The sequence below is a fragment of the Cnephaeus nilssonii genome, assembly GCF_951640355.1.
Source record: "Cnephaeus nilssonii genome assembly, chromosome: X".
Lineage (NCBI taxonomy): Eukaryota > Metazoa > Chordata > Mammalia > Chiroptera > Vespertilionidae > Cnephaeus > Cnephaeus nilssonii.
In genome coordinates, this window is record NC_137071.1 from 129,444,634 (window position 1) to 129,467,191 (window position 22,558).

The 22,558-nt window shown below is 37.2% G+C and overlaps 1 protein-coding gene across 1 annotated transcript in view; it reads left to right on the forward strand.

Annotated features, from left to right (window-relative positions):
* The window catches only part of MAOB (monoamine oxidase B), a 64,534-nt gene that overhangs the window by 14,422 nt on the left and 27,554 nt on the right, over positions 1–22,558 (forward strand). The window contains exons 2-3 of the mRNA XM_079765757.1: positions 8,862–8,956; positions 10,267–10,404. Coding sequence (XP_079621883.1) covers positions 8,862–8,956; positions 10,267–10,404 — 233 coding nt within the window. The remainder of the gene's footprint in view (positions 1–8,861; positions 8,957–10,266; positions 10,405–22,558) is intronic.

Sequence of the window (22,558 nt, forward strand, 5' to 3'; positions counted from 1 at the left end):
ATAATAAATAGCAGATATAACACAAAAGGAAGTAAGGGATGGGAAAAGGAAAGGAGAGAAGAGGGGTGGGGGAAGGAAGGAATCAAACTTGCCCAAACTGTGGAAATCCCTCTTTAATTATTCCTAAAAATATTTATAAGAATGGGTACCAGTTTATTTACTTATAATATCGAGTCATTAAAATAATTGAGTCTTCTAAAAAAGATAGCCACAAAATCTGCTTTTACTTTCTATTTGGTATGAACTAATAAAGTATGTCAGCCAATAAGTCCAATATAAAATTTAAAATAAATCTTGCATTTAATAAAAATAATTTGTTGTACACTGTAAGTACAATAAAAGTAATTTTTAATAATAAAATATTTTAAAAGAAGTCATATAGGGCCCTGTAATTTAAGTAAAGGAGTGGGATCACTTATTTTCAATGTAATTCATTGGAGGATTTGAAACAGGGAAGTGTCACGATTTAAATTTTATTTGAAAAGATATTCTGGGCTGTGTAAATTGAAAACTTAGAGAAGCAAGAGTGGAAGTAGTTGCAAGGCTATTGCAAAAGTCCAAAGGAGAGATATCATCTTTGGCCATGGTGGTAGTAGTAAGGGTGTTGAGAAATGGTTGTATGCAGCCCAGGCTGGTGTGGCTCAGTTGGTTGAGCATTGACCCATGCACCAGGAGGTCGCCAGTTTGATGCCCAGTCAGGGCATGTCTGAGTTGCGTGCTTGATCCCCAGCAGGGGGTGTGCAGTACAGGAGGCAGCCGATGGATATTTTTATCTCTCTCTCCCTCTCCCTCTTCTCTCTGACATCAATAAAAACATATGTTTTTTAAAAGTTGGGGGAAAAAAGCTTGTATGCAGGTAGAGTTGACTTACTGATGGAGGACAGAGTAATCAAGGAAAAAAGGATAGTTCCTGGATTTTGCCTGTAAAACTGGGCAAATTGTGGCACCATTACTGAGATTAAAAAAACTGGAGAAGAATTGGCTTAAGGGAGGGCCTCAAGAGCTCTGTTTGGCATATGTTAAGGTTGAGGTTATTATTAAATAGCTGAAGGCACAATTAATAGGTAGGCAATTTATATATCAAGCTTGAAAATTCATGGCTATGGGAATGGGTGAGATAACCTCAGAATGATTTTAAAAAGAGGTGCAATAACTGAGTCCTGGGGATCTTCAATATTTAGAGGTTGAGAAAAGAAGTATCCAGCAAAGGAATCTGAGGAGCAATGCCTAAGAGAAGAAGAAACCCATGGAAGTGTGTGACTCAGAAGTAAAGTGAAAACAGTGGGTCAAGAAGAAGGACAAGACCAAAAACTGCCAAGAGAACAAGCAATTTTAGGACAAAGAGATGATCATTGCATTTGGCAATATAAAAATCACTGGTGTCCTCAGCAAGAGCAGTTTAGGTGGAATGGTAGGGATGAAAGCCTGACTGGAGTGAAGTACAGAAATAGAGGCAATATGTGTAGATAACTTCTTTAAAAAAACGTTTTTATTGATTTCAGAGAGGAAGGGAGAGAGAGGGAGATAGAAACATCTTGATGAGAGAGAATCATTGATCGGCTGCCTCCTGCACACCAAAACCCAGGCATGTCCCTGACCCAGAATGGAACTGTGACTTTCCTGGTTCATAGATCGACGCTCAACCACTGAGCCATGCCCGCCAGGCTAGATAACTTTGTAAAAGTACCATGAAGGGACACAAAAGGAAGGGGCTGTATCTAAAAGGAGATGTTGGACCACAGTTAGGTTTTTCGGTGTTTTGTGTTTTGTTTTGTTTTTTGAAGCTGGGTGATAGTAGAGGTTTGTGTGCTGATGAAGTGATCCAGGAGAGAAGGAGAAATTGATGATGCAGCCCTGACCGGTGTGGCTCAGTGGATAGAGCGTCGGCCTGCGGACTGAAGGGTCCCAGGTTCGATTCCAGTCAAGGGCATGTACCTTGGTTGCAGGCACATCCCCAGTAGGGGTTGTGCAGGAGGCAGCTGATCGATGTTTCTCTCTCATCGATGTTTCTAACTCTCTATCCCTCTCCCTTCCTCTCTGTAAGAAATTAATAAAATATATTTTTTAAAAAAGAAATTGATGATGCAGGAGAGAAAGTATATGATTAGAGCATCCAAGCTCTTGGGGGAATAGGATCCAAAGAGAGTTGGAGAGGTTTGGCTTTGTTCAAAAAGTCACTTTGTGTAAAATCAGAGGAGATACAGGTATAGGTGAGGGTATATAGGTGGATTTATTTTGGAAAGTCAAATGAGTTCTTTCATTTCTCAAAAAAATGAAAGGGTGCCCTGGCTGGTTTGGCTCAGTGGATAGAGTGTCAGCTGCAGACTGAAGGGTCCCAGGTTCGATTCTGGTCAGGGGCACATGCCTGGGTTGCAGGCTCGATCCCCAGTTGGGGGGTGTGCAGGAGGCAGTCAATCAATGATTTCTCTCACCATTGATCTTTCTATCTCTCTCTCTCTCCCTCTCCTTTCCTCTCTGAAATCAATAAAAATATTTAAAAAATGAAAGGAAGTCATCAGCTCAAGAAGGCTGGGGGGTTGTCATGTAGAACATTTTAGAAGAAAAGGTGTGAAAGAGCCATTTGAACATTGGGAAATTACACACTAAGGTTCCAAAGAGTTATTCATTTAATTGCATGAAGGTATCTGTCAAATACAATGGTCTTCGTTGTAGAAAAGAGATGTTAAAGTATTCTTTCTGATGATGATTAATCAAAAGATACTGCTTTGATTGCTCCAAGTCCATGAAAATTGTCGACAGAGAAAACATTACTTTACCCTTCTCTGATATGGTTGGTGGGCATTTGTGCAGACCATGATACAGTTTATCCAATTATTTTGTTATAGATTAAGAAGAAGGTAGTTTAATACCCAGTCATTTTTCTGATGCATAGCTTGAAGAAATATTAAAGCCCAGGAAATTATGCCGCTAGAACAAGACATGATCTGTAGGTAAATCACCTATGCTGAATCAAAGGATGATGAGAGATCCTGTGAAAATCCTTACATTGTTAATAAGTATTTGTAGGGAGATGGAAGTGAAGGAGAAGCAAAGGCCTGATTAATTTCTAAGTCCAGCCTGCCTATCACCAGATAGCAACAGTGGGCCCAATATATGCAAATAATTTTGCACACATAATCTTTGCATCAACTCTGCCTGCAAGGTACCCTGTTTTACAAACTGAAATCAGGAGTTCAGAAGTTACTTGCCCAGGAACCCAAAGTGCCTAAGAGACAAAATGGGGTTGGAACCTAACTCTTCCAATTTCAAAGCCAAATACTTCGTAAGCTATTGGACTCATTCATGGGACAGATATTTGTGGGGTATTTACTTTATAATGGGCAATATGCTCAGTAGCTTATATTTTGCCTCAATTCTTTAACAACTATTTGATGACAACTGAATCCAGAGTCTCTCACTAAGATTTAAAATGATCCTTTTTAGAAAGTATAATTTTCCCTAAAAAGAATTGAACCTAATAAATATATAAGTAATTTCATCTGAATTCAATTTGAGACCTTGTCTTCACAAACATTGCCAGCTTGTTTTGGCTTTCTGTTAAATATTTTATCAAACTACAAGCAGGATTTTGGCTAGACATGGTGAATTTTCAACCTATCTCCAATTTGTTGGTATGAAATAACAGGAAAAACTTCTTTCCAAAAATAATTTTAGCTAAAAGCTTAAAATTATGGATCTCCCAAAGGATTCTTGTGGATTTAAATACAAACTCTACCTTGGTAAAGTCCACATTTTATCCTCTCCTTCTTGAATCTCTAATTTATCATTTCATTTTTGGTAAAAGAAGATGTTTAAACAGAGAAATATTCAAAGTGTTCTACAGCCAGCCTCTGACCCTCTTCAGGCAATTTGTAACATCGGCTCTTTCAGAGACTAGGATCTAGGAATTGGGTGAGCCAAAGAGAGTGTGGTATCTCTCTGATTTTATATTCTACTTTAAAGGTGTTTGTGAGTCTGAAAAATCACGTTGCTAATCCATAGGAGGGCTACTATCATGACAATGAGATATTTCATCCTCAGATCATAGTCAAGGAAATTACCATGACAACAGTATTCTTAGAAGAGTATGGTTTTATTTATTTACATACATTCCATCAAATTCCCCAAAGGATTTGGATCAGGTGAATTAAAAGTTCAGTTCTGTGTAACAGTTTTTATTATTTTTATATATTTTATTGATTTTTTTTTACAGAGAGGAAGGGAAAGGGGTAGAGAGTTAGAAACATCAATGAGAGAGAAACATCGATCAGCTGCCTCCTGCACACCAAGGTACATGCTCTTGACTGAAATCTAACCTGGGACCCTTTAGTCTGCAGGCCGACACTCTATCCACCAAGCTAAACCAGCTAGGGCTTGTGTAAGAGTTTTTAAAATGAAGAATATAACACACAATCATGAAAAAGACAAACTGTAATTGCTGGGTTTGCATCCTGTTTTTATGGGAGACCATATTGAGGTAAAGCAAAATAAATTTTGTCTACCACAATTACAATATACAGAAAATATCCCACTCTTTTCAAACAACAAAGGGTAAAGACAAAAAGCTTGGATACGGAACAATACTCACTATGATTGCTGACTTTTTTGGAAAATGCAATGGTTTGCATATAAAGCATGATGAAGAAACATTTTTTTTTGGCTTTAGATATATTCTGAAAGGTGTTGGAAGGCAATCTAATTCTCCTATCTCAAAGCGGCAGCATCTGCAGGAAGGTTTCTATGGCAACTCATGAAAGCTTGATGTTTTTTATCCTTTTTAAGATCATAAGTCGTCCCATGGCCTGAGGCTTTGTTCAGTAAAGGTCTTTATTTTAGAAGCTATTGCCATTTAGTGTTGTGTTACATATTTTGACCGTCTTAGGGAAAACAGAGCAGAGCAAAGGGCTTCCAAGAAAATGTGGCATCTTTTTCATATTTGGGGGCGAGATACGAATAACATAATTCTTGACTTTGCTTCTCAAGAATAAAAATGATGGTACACACTGGTATGTTTGATTTATGCTATGTGTTGTTTTTATTTTCCAAAAAGTTATGATTGGTATGTTCTCAGGAAAGAGGAGTCAGTCTGTCCTTAAGGAGGAAGAAACTGTTCAGCCAAAGCACCTCATGATGAGTAGTTCCAAATGATTGAAGATCTTCCTGCAGTGATTTGGTCTCAGGACTTTGAGAGCTGACAGGCTCCAGGTGGTTTTTGTAGATATATTTGGTCAAGAATGTTAATAAGGAAACATTCTAATTTTAAAACTTGGCATGCTTTGAGACTTTTTTTTTAACAACATACATCTTTGTATGTTATAGAAAATAATGTGAGTCATGAAAAACACATAGGACACAGAAACAGAACTGGGTTTTAGCACTAGCGGTGCCATCGCTAGCTGTATAATGCTTAGCAAGCCCTTGAATCTCTCTGAGTTTCCATTTCCTAATATGAAAAATAGGAGTAACAATGCCAGCCACACAGAATTTTTGTTAAGGACTGAATGTGTGTAGGAATATTGGAAACTGCAGTGTTGTACATGTGTAAGGTGGTTATTATTGGTTGGCTGTCTTTCATCCCATCTTCTTCCCCTGGAAAAAGTCAGGAGTATCCTTTTATCATTTCTGGTGTGATTGGAGAAAATCAATTTCAGTGTATATAAATATTTTTGTTTCTTATATTATAGTAGAGGCTCGGAGCACAGATTTGTGCGGCGGTGGGGTCCCTTGGCCTGGCCTGTGGGGATAGGGCTGAAACCGGCTATCTGACATCCTCTGAGGAGTCCTGGATTGCGAGAGGGTGCAGGCCAGGCTGAGGGACCCCACCGGTGCACGATCGGGCCAGGGAGGGACTGCAGGAGGGCTCCAGGGTGTGTCCAGCCCATCTAGCCCAGTCCCCATCGGCCGGACCCCAGCAACAAGCTAACCTACCCATTGGAGCATCTGCCCCATGGTGGTCAGTGCGCGTTATAGTGACTGGTCAAACGGTCGAATGGTGGGACACTTTCTGACAATGGCTGTTATTATTGTAGATATTTTCTTTAAAAAAACTGTTATTGCATTGAATCAGGAAATGATTGCTTTGCTTAAGTGTTTAAACAGTGCCAATTACATTGTTTAGTGTTTTAGGGTAAATATACTTCTGCTACTTTATGATTTTTTCTCAGTAATATTGCATTTTACTGGGTCAAATGGGAGTTCCATTTTTAACCAACCATTTGCAACAGCATGGATGGAATTTGAGAGCATTATGCTAAGCGAAATAAGCCAGTCGGAGAAAGATAAATATCACATGATCTCACTCATAGGTGGGATATAATGATCAACATAATTTGATGAACAAGAACAGATCCAGAGACAAATGGTAGGGGAGGGGGGTTAGAGAGCAACCAAAGGACTTGTGTGCATGCATATTAGCATAACCAATGGACACAGACACTGGGGCAGTGGGGGCTTGCCCAGAGTGGGAATGGCTGGGGGGTGGGAGGGTCAATTGGGGAAAAAGGAGACAGATGTAAAACTTTAGACAATAAAAAATAAAAATAAAAATAAATCAAAAATACCTTCACAGAGAAAAATAATAATATTGCTTTTTTAAATTCCCAGACTTCGCAGAGAATGCACCATCTCTCATATTTTTGTTCTACGGCACAATGTGTTAAAAGTTCCAAACAACCAACGTAGAAATGAACTCGGAAACAACCTTGCTGTAAATCAGGGTGGCTTTGTATAGTTTATGTTTGCTTATTCTTCCGTCAGTCAAAGCATTAGCCCTTTCACCAGTCATTACCAAGGAATCCCCTGAGAGCTACTTCTTAATGTTAATCATCTCCTGAGCAGACTCAACTCCTCAGGTTCTCAGGTGTTCTAAAATCCCCTCTTCCTAAACTGCAGTGACTAAGCCACTGATATTGGGCCAATTATTTGTTCAATCAGCTTTTGTCTATTGATATCAAACAAGAATTTTGAATATAGGCCACTATGAACATTAGTGTGACAAATTGTGAGATATTTACAACTTATTCTCAAATTGCTGTATTTAAAGATATTTTTGTCATTTTCTATGTATGACATTTTAAGGCACATGAGCATATAGAACTCTATTCAACTCTTTGGCAAGACCCCAGCTTGTTCTAATAACGGTTTATGTTTACTATCAGATACTATTGGGTAACTGCATTTACTAAAAGACAGCACCTTTTGTGGAATATACAATGGTTGTGTATATGAGTGATGCTGTATTTCATTCTGAACCCTTTTGTTTAAGCTGCAGCATGCGCAGCGAATCCCTCTGAATTCCCTGATAAGAGCTGTTACCATGGTTGCATCTTATTTCATATTTTATTTGTTGAGCTGATGCTTGATAAGAGAAATGGCACTGAATTATCTGCAATGTTGAATCTAAATAGAAATGTTTTCTCTTTTTTCCCCCTTATGGAGGTGAAATTAGGAAACTGGAGTTAGAAATCCAAACCCTGTATTCCTAAATAAGGGTTGTGCAATGCTCGTGCACACTGCATGGGGCCTGTGGACTTTGTAACCCTTACCCCACCAGCAACTGAAGAGCTCTGGGCCTGCCCCTAAGGAGGGAGAGAGAGAGAGAAAAGATGGATTCACTCAAATAATGAAGTGTCAAATCTGCCTCTTTAAAAAATAGGTTTCTTTTTTTAGGTTAACCAATAGACAATGAATGAAACCTTGGTTTTTTATTATGGCTTTTACGGTGGGCTCATATCTTATGTTTCACAGATTTTTATCAAACAAGATACAAGTGTTTTAAAAGCACGTTGATCCAAATAAAGTGAAAAATATCTTTGAAATGTAATTTCTCCCTGAAGCAAAAATAGAGAAATGCAATCTACAGAGAAGATGGCCTGACTTTGCCTGCTGGCTCCTTATGTGACATTGGACACCTCTTTGTCCTTCACTTTCTTCAGCACTAAGATGAGAATATAAATAGTACCTTTAATTATTAGGTTCCTGTGAGAATCCATTGAATCAATATATTAAAAACTTTAGAACAGCTTTTCACATGTGATGAGCCCTACATGGCTATTTCAATAGGAAGCTTTATTTCCTTTAGCATTAGCGGAGTATAAAAGTCCCAGAACTATTATTTCTGAAAGAAAAGATTGAAACTATTTCATTTATTGGTAAGGCACAGTGTCTTAATCTTTCCTTGATTTTATTTGGTCTCATAAAAGCAAATGAGTAAGGTAATTGGAACTGAGCAAATTCAATTCATTATTCTGAGCATCACAGTGCTGTTGTCTGAGATTTAAAAAAATACTACATCCTGGATGGACTTGCACTTTGTCAAAACATATTTGGTATATATGCACCACATCTTCTTAATCCACTTGTCTATTGATGGGAACTTAGGTTGCTTCCATATTTGGTCCTGAGTCTGCTAGGGTGTATATATTTCTCTTAAGAGAAGTGTTGTGTTTTTTGTTGTTTTGTTTTTTAATCCTCACCTGAGGATATGTTTTTCATTGATTTGAGAGAAAAAAGAAGTGAGAGGGAGAGAGAGAAAAACATTGATATGAGAGAGAAACATCGATTGGTTGCCTCCCCATCTGGGCCTGTGATCAAACCTGAAATCTGGGTATGTGCACTGACTAGGAATCAAACCTGAGACATTTACCCCCAAAATAAAATCCCTTTTGTTTTTTCTACAAATAACAATTGGTTTTCTGACTTGGAATTTGGGTCTCTGTTGAGACACCTTAGCCACCTATAAGTTCAATATAATATTAGTGTGTGAGCCACATGGACTTTTCTTGTTGGCTGTTAGCATGAAGAACTTATCTGGAATCCTTATAAGGTGTTTGATTCTGATTTCTTATTGTATTTTCTCTCAGGTATGGCAGCAGCCAAACTTCTGCATGATTCTGGCCTGAATGTAGTAGTTCTGGAAGCCCGGGACCGTGTGGGAGGCAGGACTTACACCATTCGGGTAAGACATTAAGGATGGAATGGAAAAATATGGTATCAAAACTGATTTTTTTTTTCATTTTACTCTCTCTAAAAGGTGAAAATTACTCTAAACATTTCCCACAGTCTCACTCCCAATTTTTTTTCTTTTTCAACTCTTCCATACCTTTTCTCTTCTTACCTCATGACACTTGGCACTTGCCCCCAGTAAAGTATTGCCCCAATAAATAGGTGTTTGAAATAATACATCAGTGATTAAAACAAAGAATTCTGCCCTTAAGAAATATACTAGAGGCCCAGTGCATGGATTCGTGCAATGGTAGGGTCCTTTGGTCTGGCCTGTGGAGATTAGGCCGAAACTGGCTCTCTGACATCCCCTGAGGGGGGGTCCCGGATTGCAAGAGGGTGCAGGCCAGGCTGAGGGACCCCACTGGAGCATGAATCCATGCACCAGGCCTTTAGTATACATATAAGATCTTTGTTTAACATCTTCCCACCCTCCTCCTCCCCCTTACCTCTGAGATTCATCAGTCTATTCCATGTTTCCATCCTGTGGTTTCTGCTCCTGCATTGAGCATCTGCTCCCTGGTGGTCAGTGCGTGTCATAGATACTGGTCAGCCGGTTATCCGGTTGGCTAGTCCACCGGTTGCTTAGGCTTTTATATATATAGATATTCTTTTTGGGGGAGGAGAAAGACAAATAATAGAAAACAAAAACAGAAAAAAAGGGCATTCTCTGGTGTCACCGACTAGGAGGTACCCAGTTATGACTGGACACATTCAAACACAGGGAACTTTTCTATTCACTTCTTGTTCAGAATTTGATCCTTAGTCATTGGATGTGAAGCTAATTCAAAACTATATAGAAAACTTGCTATTGAACATAAGAGCAATTTCAAAGATTCAAATTATGACCAAACATTCCCTGATGCTATCTTTCAAACTACACAAGAAGTGATTATTTTCTTTCTTGTTTTTCCTCTAGCATTAGCTGCCTCAAAATTAGCCTTAAGTACTAAGTATTAAGAATTCACCAACAATTCAGAGATTATAAACTCAAGGCACTGAAAACCAAACCATGTTGTGAAACATTGTGAATGATGGGGTTCAGCAATTTGTTGCCTATACAAAGTTCAATCAATTTTGCTTAAATTAAAAAATTATTTAATAACTGTTAAATTACATGAATGGAATTGAGAACAGAACCCAATTTTTCATGGATATACAAGATATGTCTATAACTTATGAAATGCTAATTTGCTTAATTCAGGGCTCTCTTTTTCATCTTAGTAATAACATTTTCACAACTATTTTTTTTTCATGGGAAAACAGAACCAAATGGTTAAATATGTGGACCTTGGAGGATCCTATGTTGGGCCAACCCAGAATCGTATCTTAAGATTAGCCAAGGAGCTAGGATTAGAGACCTACAAAGTGAATGAAGTGGAGTGTCTGATCCACCACACAAAGGTAAGCCTGGGCCAGCCTTTGAAGGATTTGAAAGCTACTCTATGGTTATTTCTTGATACAAATTTAAGAACATTCTTTCAGAGAGACTTTTGCAATCCTGAATGTATGCAAAGGTATGTAGTTTATGAATGTATTTCAACCACTCAGAATTTTTCACTGTTATCGAAGTGGGAGTAAGTGAGAATGCTCAGCCTATTCAGGAAGGTAATTGACCAAGTAGTATTGCCCATTTGGTAAAAAGTTTAACAAAACTAATAGAGAAAAAAGCACTTGTGGTTAATCTATTAAATACCTTGGGGGGTTTAATTGCAGAAACACAAATAGCTTAGAATTGAATATTAGACACTCTAACTCTAATTAGCTCTTGGACTTATGCCCACATTTCTCTGTAGGTGCTAGTCACCTACCATGTTTCTGGTCTTCTCACATCTCACTGATCCTTGTTTTTTAGCATCATTGCTTTGCTCCAAAAAGTCACTGATGTTCTCTGACAAGCTGAGATTCACTTACTCTGGCACCGTCCCCTGGTATCCCACAGAAGAACTGGCAGAGGTTTTGAATTTCAATCTTTCCTCTCTTCCTCACTTGCGTCCACAAATGGAAGTAAACAGTATAGGCATATTCCTCACCGGTAAAAGTCATCCCCTTAGGAGACAGAAGAAGCTAGCCAGTCAGTTTGATTCATATAACAATGTTGATACATTGACACAGTTATATTATTTGTGGGTGCTAATATCAAGAAGGACAAATAACAAACTGTACACTATGAATCATTTAATAAAACTGGAAAGAAAAGTCTATCTATTTTGGCATAATGTGGGTAAAGTATTTCCTTAATTCATACATAAATGTTTTGGTAGAACTCAGATTTTGTTTTATAAGCCTTTTCACTTTGTTTCTACTAGTATATGTGTCTAGTAGAAAAAGAGACACATCATTTAAAAATGAAAATGTAGCATGGTGACAGTGCAATTTGTTGAACATCAATCAGCAGCACTTAGTAAACATCCTTCACTGGGTTTCTTGCTTTTAAATATAGATCACATTGACTGATTTCTTCTGTCTTCCTTGTCCTAACATGTAAGACTTACAGAGACTTATTTCTCAGAACACTGGGATCTCTTTTCATTTTCTCCAGACAACGTAGATGACTAGAGAGTATATTCACTCTTCTCTCTTAGTTTGTGCAGGGTTTCTTGGCAATCAGGAGCTATGCTCAGGTTGTTTGGTGGTTTTTTTTTGGTTTTTTTTTGGTAATCTTATGGCTGATATTACCTTCCTTGTTTGAAAGAGATCGCTTACAGTCGTTAATTGTGGAAATGCTCTTACACAATACTTTTACAGTGATGGCCAAATGGGCTGCTTTCTTAGACTATATCAAATAATGTAGGTGCAGCTACAAAAACACAAGCAAGTGAGCAGTATCTCTGACTTGAAGCAGGGTAAATATATATGCTAAAGGTGCTCTTTATAAATTTTAAAATAAATGTTATTTCTTTTTAATTATAATGAAAGTAAAGCATATTTATTGTAAAAATGTAATTAGAAAATGTGGGTAGAGAAAAACTAAAATGAAACCCTCTATAATCCTACCTAGGGAAAATCACTCTAAAATATTCTCATGGTTCAGAGATGTCTCATATTCCTGTATTGCTATTTTCTGACCTCTGCTGGAGGAAAGGAGGAATATCAATGCACTTTAAAAATGTCCATAACCCACAGATACAGACAATAATGTGGTGATGACCAGAGGGAATGGGGGACAGGAGTTTGGTGGAGGTGGACAAAGGGGGAGAATGGGAACATATGCAATAGTATTAACAATAAAAATAAAGTTAAAATATTGTATACAGCCCTAGCTGGTTTGGTTCATTCAGTGGATAGAGCATGGGCCTGTGGACTGAAGGGTCCTGGGTTTGATTCCGGTCAAGGGCACATGCCCAGGTTGTGGGCTCCATCCCCAGTGGGGAGTGTGCAGGAGGCAACCGATCAATGATTCTCTCTCATCATTGATGTTTCTATCTCTCTCTCCTTTCCCTTCAATAAAATATTTAAAAATATTGTATAAATATGCACATGCATATGTTTACATGTTTGATATAGTAACTTACTGTAATGAATTCTTACTAATGAGATCATTGAAACATTAATGAGGATATGAAACAAAGATTTTTTTTTCAATCTTGCTGGAGGTGCTAATTTGATGTCCTTATGGTCATATCCAGTGAAGAGTTACATGATAATAAGTATTGATAAAGTCCCTATAGCTAAGAAGTCCTCCTCAGACTAAATACTTATTCTCCACTATCACCGCCTCCATGTCTTTCTTTGCTCACTTATCATTGTTCTCTTTTTCAAAAAATATATTTTTTAATGATTTCAGAGAGGAAGGGAGAGGGAGATAGAAACATCAATAATGAGAGAATCATTGATCGGCTGCCTCCTGCCCACCCCACAACCGGGGCATGTGCCCTGACCTGGGATCAAATCATGACCTCCTGGTTCATAGGTCGACACTCAACCACTGAGCCACACTAGCTGGGCTCATTGTTCTCATTTTTAGCCTGTAAAAAGCATCTCAGATGGCCACATCCATTTATGGAATTACTGACCAGAACTATGACATTCTATCTCCTACTACCTGGCAAAGAATGTAGTTCAGAAAGTTGTCTCCTCTGTCATGTAGGCAGTACTTTTGACATTTTGACATTGCTATAACAAGTTTTAATAACTACTATGGTATATGCAAATATGTATTATATTTGCGCCTTATTTTTTCAACAGACCTTCATGTATTTCTTAACTCAGAGCCTGAAAATATTTTAGATTTTTAAATGGAAGACAGAGTTTTATGTGCAGCCTTAATAAAATTAGGATAAGGAACTTGGGTATGCTGGTCAGAATTGAAAGTAATGAAATGAAGTTACCCATAAAATGGAGAGGGTACAGCAAGCAGCTCACAGTATAGCTACACAAAGAAAGGGTGTCTATCTCAAGAAATGATGACTGGAATTTCCGGTTCCCTGGTATTTGTGTTCATGCCAGCGTCATAACAGGAACCTCCTGGTACACTGTTATATGCAGTCTTTACTGTCTGCCTCTTATTTGTTAAAAATGTTTATATCTACTGAGTGTCATTCATTGTTAGTGCTGCTGTAGCTTTATCTTATGTTCCTAAAATGTGGTTTTCCAAAGCCTTGTTGGTGAATAAAATATGTGATACCAAGCTATATTGGGATTTAATTACCAGTGGGAAAAATTATAACTTCAACTCAAATCTGCATAATTTAGAAGATGTGTTGTTTTTTTCACTTCTAAAATAGTGGTGCAGCCATTTGTGCTTAATAGTTATTGTTAAGCATCTATTGAAGTTTTAAATCTGTTTTACAAATAGTTATGATAATTTCTGCTAGTATAGTTTAGAAGGCAGCTGTTTAAATGCCTTGCAAGTGACTTGTAAAACACTGTTCCTGTTTAGACACGCTATCATAATTAAAAGAAAAGGACAAAAACTAAAAAATTCTTATGAAACATTGTTATATGTGGACTTACACCTCTTCCTCTTTCATCTACTGTGTGTGTGTGTGTGTGTGTATGTGTGTGTTTGTGTATATGCATATATTATGGTTGTTTTGTTGTTTGTTTTTTGCACTTTTGGGTTTTTACTTTAAATAAGTTGGAGAAAATTCTGAAGTTTGGTGCAGTTTGGACTATCGGCAAATAAAGTTTCTGTGTCTCAAAAGCTTTTATCAGTCTGAAATTTGGAACTAAAGTCTAATCAAAGTTCGCATGAAACTGCTTTAGGCATGAAGGCTAAACTGTTAAGAGCCTGGTAATGTAAAGATGTATCATGACTTAATATTAAGAGTTCAACTTCATACTGATAATAATTTCTAAACTTCGGCTCTCTGGAGAAACTGAGAAAAAGATGCTCTGGTTTTAGTGTGCTTCCCAGTGGACAGAAGCCAAGCTGATTGTCAAAGACCCTTCCGTGTTGTGCACAGTCAGCCTCAATGAGTGAAGGAGGAGACATCTCTGAAATATATTGCCCACTTGTTGCTGCTATGACTGCTATTGCTCAATTAATCAGAGGGAGGAGGCAGCATTTGACATATCTCCTCAGTTTTTTAAGAACTCTGAAATCCCATTGAAAATGCAAGTACACAAAAAACACATAAATTTAGAGAATGGTGGGAACTAGCTCTCTGTTGACAAGACTAGTTCAGTGAATTTCCTGAAACTGTTTCTTGGTCCTGGGGAACAGCAACAAAATTGGAGCCAAATGTTGAGAAATAAAATATTCAGATTAGTATTGCACTTGGCAAATGAAAAGTGTCTTGTCATGCACGACCTTACTACGTCTCAGAAATCAGGAGGCCAGAACGTCCAGTATTTTTCAGGCTCTTAATATCTCCTTCTCCAATCCCATTAATCCAGTGAAGCCTGGATCAAAAAGTACAGGGTGCACTTGCTTCTCTCATGATGACAGAGTCTCCAGGAACAGGTCAGACAAACGCTTGTATTTCACCCAGGAACAGCTGCCCATTTTACATGAACTTCCCACATGCCACACAGAGCTAACTGGCTCCAAGAGTCTGCCCTAGCTGAGATGAACTTCATGAACCTTCTCTTGAACTCCCACCCATTTCATTTCTTATTTGTTGGAAAAAAATATGTCTTATTATCTTGGGGGATTTTCCCCAAAAAAATGTGGAGAACAATAATTTCCTCTTTAGCAAGTGAAATCCCCTTGTCTAGTGAATATTCTGAAGCTTATGTCAAGTTATTCTGGAAACCAAAGTGCTCATTGTATTCTTTAGAAAATATAGGCAGAGTTTTGGCATGTAATAAGTTCTGAAAATTATGCCTTCAATGGCTGGATATGGAGAAATATTTTGGGATATAAGATTAATTTATTCTAGGTCTCCAGAGTTTCCATTTGGAACTTAAAATATGATAAAATCAGTAAACATATTCTCTATATACAAACACACACACACACACACACACATCTGGATAAACTTAAAAGTGAACAAATTGGGTAACAGACATAATTTTAAATTATGCTGGAGGTGGAAGGTAAAGAATGTATAGAATTCAGTTACAAGAGTGAAATTCAGTAAAGGAACAGGCCTGGAGCTTGAAACTTGTGCAACTATTACAGTGTCTACACTGTGATCATGGGGTATGGCCAAGTAGTCCAAAAGAGATATGATGACAGGGGCCCAGGTCACCAAATAAGAGTGACTATTAAGGGAAAGAGCTTCAGCAGCTTGGAGTAGCAAAGGATTGGCAGGAAGTACAAAGTGGCCTAAAATGTATTAGCCTATCTTGCCACTCCCTAAGCAGCAGGAGCCCGTGGACAGGCTTAGACATGATTCTGTGTCTGTTGATCACAGAGCCACAGGCTTTTCTCTTGACTTCTGGTGCAAACAGAAAATAATAACAATGGTAACTATATTTTGGTAGAGACATCTAGAACCTTCCAAGAGCTTTCACACACGTGGGGTAAGAGCATGAACTGAGTGAGATCTTTGGGTGCCTAGAATATACCAGAAAGAGCTCACTGTCCCTGGATGGGAGGCTCTCTGTGATTTCCTTCTGAGTACCAGCCTTCCTTCCTCCCTGCCAAAGGTACACTCTTACATCTTGGAAAAGCCCAGTTCAAGATGCTCCTATCCTTAAAATGTTCTTCAATTGACTAGTTATACCACTGGCCCATGTATCCACATCACTTTCCTGATTACATTTTGTAAAAACCTGCTTAGAAGTAGGATGAATAATCTTCTGTTATTTGTACTTCAAGATTATACACATAGAAACACACATACATATATAGCTTATTTTCTTTATATTTAAAATTCTTGGATTCCTATTTTTATACTTTTGCATAAAGGAAGTTATTATGTCTGCTTTATACTTATGCAAAATATTTTCCAGTGTCATTAAAATTCTTTATTCATACCATTTTTCAATAGATACATAACATTATATTATAAGAAATCTGTAATATAGTGGATATTTTCCCAATCAGATACTATTAGTTAAACACCTACAACCTATTTAAATCATCCAACATTTATTGAACATCTAATATAAGCTACTACTATGCAAAGCACTGGGCTAGATCATTGAATTTGAGACAATTTGGGGTAAATTTGGTATTGGACTGTGGGATCAAAGATTTTCTTCTCAATATAAAAGAAAATGAACAAAAATAGGGAAAGTTATTGAATAAAATTAAATTTAAAAAGTAAAGATTCCCATGCCACAGTTAAACCAGAAAAACACAGCAGCTTTAGATAATAAAACTTAAAAATTGATGGCAAAGAAAACTTAAGGTTTCTAATCCTGGCTGCTCAATCCCAGAGCTATACCACTGCTGAAAGCAAACATAGTACAAGTTAAAGCCCACAGTCACTAACATTCCAACAGTTTGTCTTAGAGCTTCAAGGTTGGTAAATACTTGGTCTGCCAGGCAACAGTTTTGCCAGTGCTTTACCAATTTCTCTACCTTTTAATCATGGGACATCTCTTTTCTGGCCACCTGCATACCGTCCACTAAACCAATGGCACGCAGTTTAAAATTTTGTCATAGCAGTGCTCCACATCAAGGCATTGTCAAATGATGAGTCAAAATAACTGAAAAATAGATATGCTTTGGTGAAATTGATGTTAAACATTAAATGCATTTAAATAAAGATTTAACCATAAAGAACTCAAAGAATTATTATAATACATAATGTACTGCAGAATGTATTTTTTTAATTTATATGTTGAAAAATTATATAATCTATAAAGTCAGAATGCATGGAAGATGAGAAGGGAAGAAGTAAAAGAAAGGTGAGTGCTACGGAAACATTCCATTATGGCATGGAATCCGTCCATACCAAAGTTAAACTTGTAGCTAATTAAAAAACAAAGACTCAAATATATTAGTGTTTTTTATGATCTTTTGACTTTATGCTACAGGGCTCTTACAGGAACAAATATTTCTCTTTTTTTATTTTAAGTTTATCACTTCTTCACTTCAGCTAGTCTCTTCCATTAAATTAAGACATTCCTGGGTCATTGAAAAGAGCAAATATATGATTTGATTCTCATATATTTGTTTTCTCCTTCCTCCCTCCCTCCCTCCCTCCCTTCCTTCTTCCTTCCCTCCCTTTCTTCCTTCTTTCATTCCTGTTTTCTTTCTCTCTCTTTTAATCATCCATTTGTTCAATTGTCCATCCATATCAACCATCCATCCATCCATCTTTCTATCTTGTAGATGCATATAAAGAGGTCTGGAATGCCTGGCCGGTGTGGCTCAGAAGGTCACGGTTTGATTCCCAGTCAGGGCACATGCCCGGGTTGCGGGCTCAATCTGCAGTGTGGGGCGTGCAGGAGGCAGCTGATCCATAATTCTCTCTTGTCATTGATGTTTCTATCTCTCTCTCCCTCTCTTTCCCTCTCTCTCCCTCTCTCTACCTCTCTGAAATAAATAAAAATCTATTTTTTAAAAAAGAAGTCTGGAATGTCATGCACTAAATGTTACAGCTTTTTTTTTTTTTTAACTTGGACGGTGAAATAGGAGGCAATTTGTTGCCTTCTTTGTAGTTTTCAGTACTGCTCCAATTTTTTATAGAAAGCTTCTCTCATTTTTATTTTAAAACATATAATTAGATACAGACTTCACTTTTGAGACCTTATGACGTATGCAAAGAAATTAGGCCTAGTGTTTCCAGCAGATCTGTGTGATTCTCACCTGTCTGAGCAGCAGGCTCCTGATTACAGATCTATTAAGGATAACCAAACTGCTTCCAGCCAGGCTTAGTGACTGAGCTTCGACCCTTTGAGTTTAGACAGCCTAGATCCCAAAGCAGCTGTTCAAATGCAGAACCTCAAAGGCTCTTATCCAGGCATTTCTGAGCTGCAAAAAATTTCCCGTCTGGCGCACGCGCGTGCGCTTCATCCTTGACTTTTTGTACGACCTTGGCCATGTCATTTATGCTTTTGTGCCTTGATTTCTTGCAAAAGAAGGATATTTGTACCTCTCCTGCTTGGTGCTTTGAATTTTTAAAGAGAAAAGTGATAATGGAAGACATTGATTAACATTATTCTTACCAACAAGGCTGCTATGATACATTAAAGATACTAAGAATTTTTTTATAGGAAGCTTAGTCTGTTTTCTTTGGGGAAAAAAACTATTTTAATAGGCTCTGGGGATTCTTACTACCAAGTAAGAATTTAAATTGCAGGACATCAGATAAGATAAAGCTTTACAAATTCTTATCAAAGAGAACCAGGTTGATAAACTCACCCTAAAAATGTTTTCATAGGCTTCTTATACCTTGAACTGTAACTCCTCCTGGTTCACAGGTGGATGCTCAACCCATCCAGTCTTTTCCTTTATTTTTTTCTTATATTATTAGTAGGTTAAGATACCACGTTTTGGCTACAACTAAACTCACATGCCCAGACAAACAGGCTAACAGATAAGAGAAAAAAGAAAAGAAAAATAGCCGTTCTGGTTGTGTTACCTTCTAAGTTTCCTTCAACTCTACTCTGATGCCTTTAGCTCCTGCATATGGGACAGTGGTTATTATTTAGCTTTGTTGAGACCATTTCTTCCAGGTTACTAAGTGGCAGTGCTGGCTCTCTAGTAGAGTTGTCAGGAGATAGTGGTTGTGTCAGAGTTTACTAATCTCAAAATGACCTAAGTTCAGAGAATCAAAATGCATTCATTTCCCCCCTTTTGACATATACATGAAATCTGGGAATACCCATTAAAATCTAAAACAGCACTGTCCAACAGAAATATAACATGTGCCACATTTGCAATTTAATTTTTCTAGTAACCATACTGAAAAATAAAAAAACAGGTGATTAATTTTAACAATAGATTTTATTTAATCCAGAATATCTAAAATGTTATCATCTGAACATGTGGTCAATATAAAACATTATTAATGAGATATTTATATACCTAAGATAGAATTGAAATTGACTGTATTTGATTTTATATTGCTTTCCACTTGTAGTAACAGACACAATCAAGAAATATGATAAAATGCAAAATAAAAAATGGGATAAAATATGGATTCTCTTAAAATTAAGTTAATTCAGATGTAGCAAGCATTCATATGTTACTTTGCTTAAAATTTAAAAATTTTAATTTACACTCTCAACTCTAATGGATATATGAGTTGATTTTCAAATATATTTTGGAATTATTCCACTAACTACCACGTTACTGAAGTATGCAAAAAGCTTTGGCTGTCAAAATCTGTTAAAGTTCCCATGTCTACAAAGGGTTTGAACCAGATCTATTTAATCTCCCATATACATGAAAGCAATGTGTAATAAAACATATTTTCAGCCATATTTGAAAAAATAAACAATTACCAGAGGGTCCTTACTGCTATAGAAAATTGGGTGTGGCGGGGGGGTGAAGGTATGAGAGAGTGGGATCCAAATTCAAATCGAGTAGTCAGGTAGGGCCTCACTAAAGAGGTGTCATTTCACCAAAAAACTCTCATCTGCAGGATTTGCATGGTATAAATACTTCACCATGGCTCATGTCAACCTATCAACTTATCATTACTGAATGTAGAGTTGAGAAGACAATTAATTGGTCTTGTATGCGTAATTCCCAACACAACACTGGAAGGTCAGAGAGGGAACATCCAGTACTAGATGGCAGAGAGTCCTATAGACTTTTTTTTCTGGGTGTTATGGGAACCCATTGGAAGGTTTTAATAGAGAAGTAACATGATCTGACTTTTGTTTTAAAAGTAATATTCTACAGAAGTTTGCTCATGAGTAAATAAATACTTGTGTACATGTGCACACATGAATGCATGAGTATGTATATATTTCTTCTTTTTCATAGATGTCAATTCTCCCCAGACACCACTCTGTTCTTTCTTTTGGGCAGATACAGAAGAATACACGTCTTTTTGTATTAAGGGCCAATCATTTTTCTTCATTCCTGCATTTAATCAAGAACCTGCTGAAATAAAAATGCCATATGTTATTATTATTTTTAAGAATATATAGTTCATTGAACCCTAGAGCTTCTCAGAAAAGTGAAATGTCGCACATGTTGTGAAGCCTTAACTTGTTATCACAATTAGTTATATAACTTCATTTTATTAATTGTTGATAGCAGTATTCTTGGTACCCTTCTCTGTTCTCCAGCTCTGAAGTTCATAGCATTTTATGCACACTGATATATGTACATTTGGGAATTTAAAGCAATCATATGAAATAATATCCTTGACTGTAATTTTAAAATTGAAGCTATGCATAAGAATGGTGTTGGAGGTATATTAGGAACCTTCTAAGTTAATAGATTAATTTTAAATTAGTCTAAATGAAACAGATCAAAGAGAAAGAAAACACTTGTATAGTAACAGACTTCCTGGACACAAAATATAGACTTGAGGATGGCAAAGGTGAGACAGTTGAATATAATGTCAAGAAGGAAAAAGAGATAAATGCTTATAAATTGAAGAGAAGCCATGAATTATTATACAATACATCTTAAAGACTGTCTCACCTCACTATGAAAGAAATAGCCTTCGTCCCAATGGTATTTTGGTAATATCTTTCAGCATCTGGAAAACTTGTTGCCATTATCATATTAAAGCTCCTCATACCTTTGAAAAATATGTTATCAAATGTATGTACAGGGGAAAGTCAAAAGATGAAACAACCGGTCCATCTTTAATAATATAGAGATTGGGATTATAGACTGAGAACCCAGAGGGCCTAGATTTGAATTTCCAACAACTTACGACTTACTAGCTGTGTGATTCAAAGCACAATTCTTAACCAAGGAGTGCTTTTATTTCTTAATATTAAAAATGAACATAATAGTAAAGCTTTCTCATACAGTTGTTGAGGAGGATGAATGAATTAAATCTGTAAAATCTTTGAAAAAGTCCCTGGTACAGAGCAAATGTTCAGAAAGTGTTAGCTATGATGAAGATGATGATATTGATGGTGATGGGGGAGGTGGTAGTGGTAATGTTGATGATGGTTAAATATGATGCTTGCCTATCACAATCTTTATTTCTCCTTTGAAATGGTGTCCTTAAAAAATTATAAGCAAAAGGGTATCCATCCAAAGTACCCCTTAAGTGAATTTTTTTGAAAACTCTTTCTTTCTAAAAATAATTGTTTCAAGTAAGCAGATGCCTCTGGGGTGTCCCTTTCATCTTAGTCCAGTTGGTAATATTTGAATTCTCTTAAAGTATCTCCAGGATATCTTACATGTAAAATTCACAAGTTGCTTCTTTGCCAGATTTGCCTTTTCCTTTATCTGGATCTCAATTCTGCTATGTCATTTATCTACTAGACCACAAAATGTCCTTCTAAATGGGATCTGCCCAGCACCGTTCTCACCACCTCAACAAGTTACTTTTCTTTAAATCAATACAATTTTACCACAAGGGATCAATGTTCATAATAGCAAAGCTTCCTTTGGGGTCAAGGAAACCTTTCTATTTATGCCTAAAGTCTCCTTTGATTTCTTTCAAAGTGAAGTTTTTATTTCAAAGCATTGAATTTCTTTGGGAGGCATTATCCAGCTCATCTAAGTGAATCATCATTTTTGTACCATTAGAGAAAGTAAACATTTTCTCCAAACAATTTTTGCAGTGAAAAGTTAGTGTCTGTACCAGTACTAATCAGAGGCCAACTATGGAACTGGTTGAGTTATTTAATGAAGAGTAGAATACACGTTGTGTTGGATAAATTCAAGGATATAAATTGCCATTTCATGAGAATCTCTCTGTAGAGAATGGCAGACTAACTCTGGAATCACAGGCCTCTGTTAACACTTTGGGCATTCAGTAAATTCACTATGGGTCCTGGGCATGTCGTTTGCTACTTTGTAGAAGCTTATGAACCCAGAGAGGCTATGGTTGGGCTAGAAAAACAGTGCAGTTGTTTGGGATTAGCTGAGTTGCTCTCTGAGGCTGGAGTTAAGGGTGCAGGTCTGCAGGCTCAGAGAGGGCTTGATAGAGAAGGATGAGCACCTTCCCTGACAAGGAGATGCTGGGGTGAACAGTTGGAGAATACTTTTTCTGTTGGTAACTTCCAGCATGCTGAGTGTTGTAAGGGCAGAAAGCTTTGCACCTCTGCTTCCTTTAGAGGGCCCAGAGAG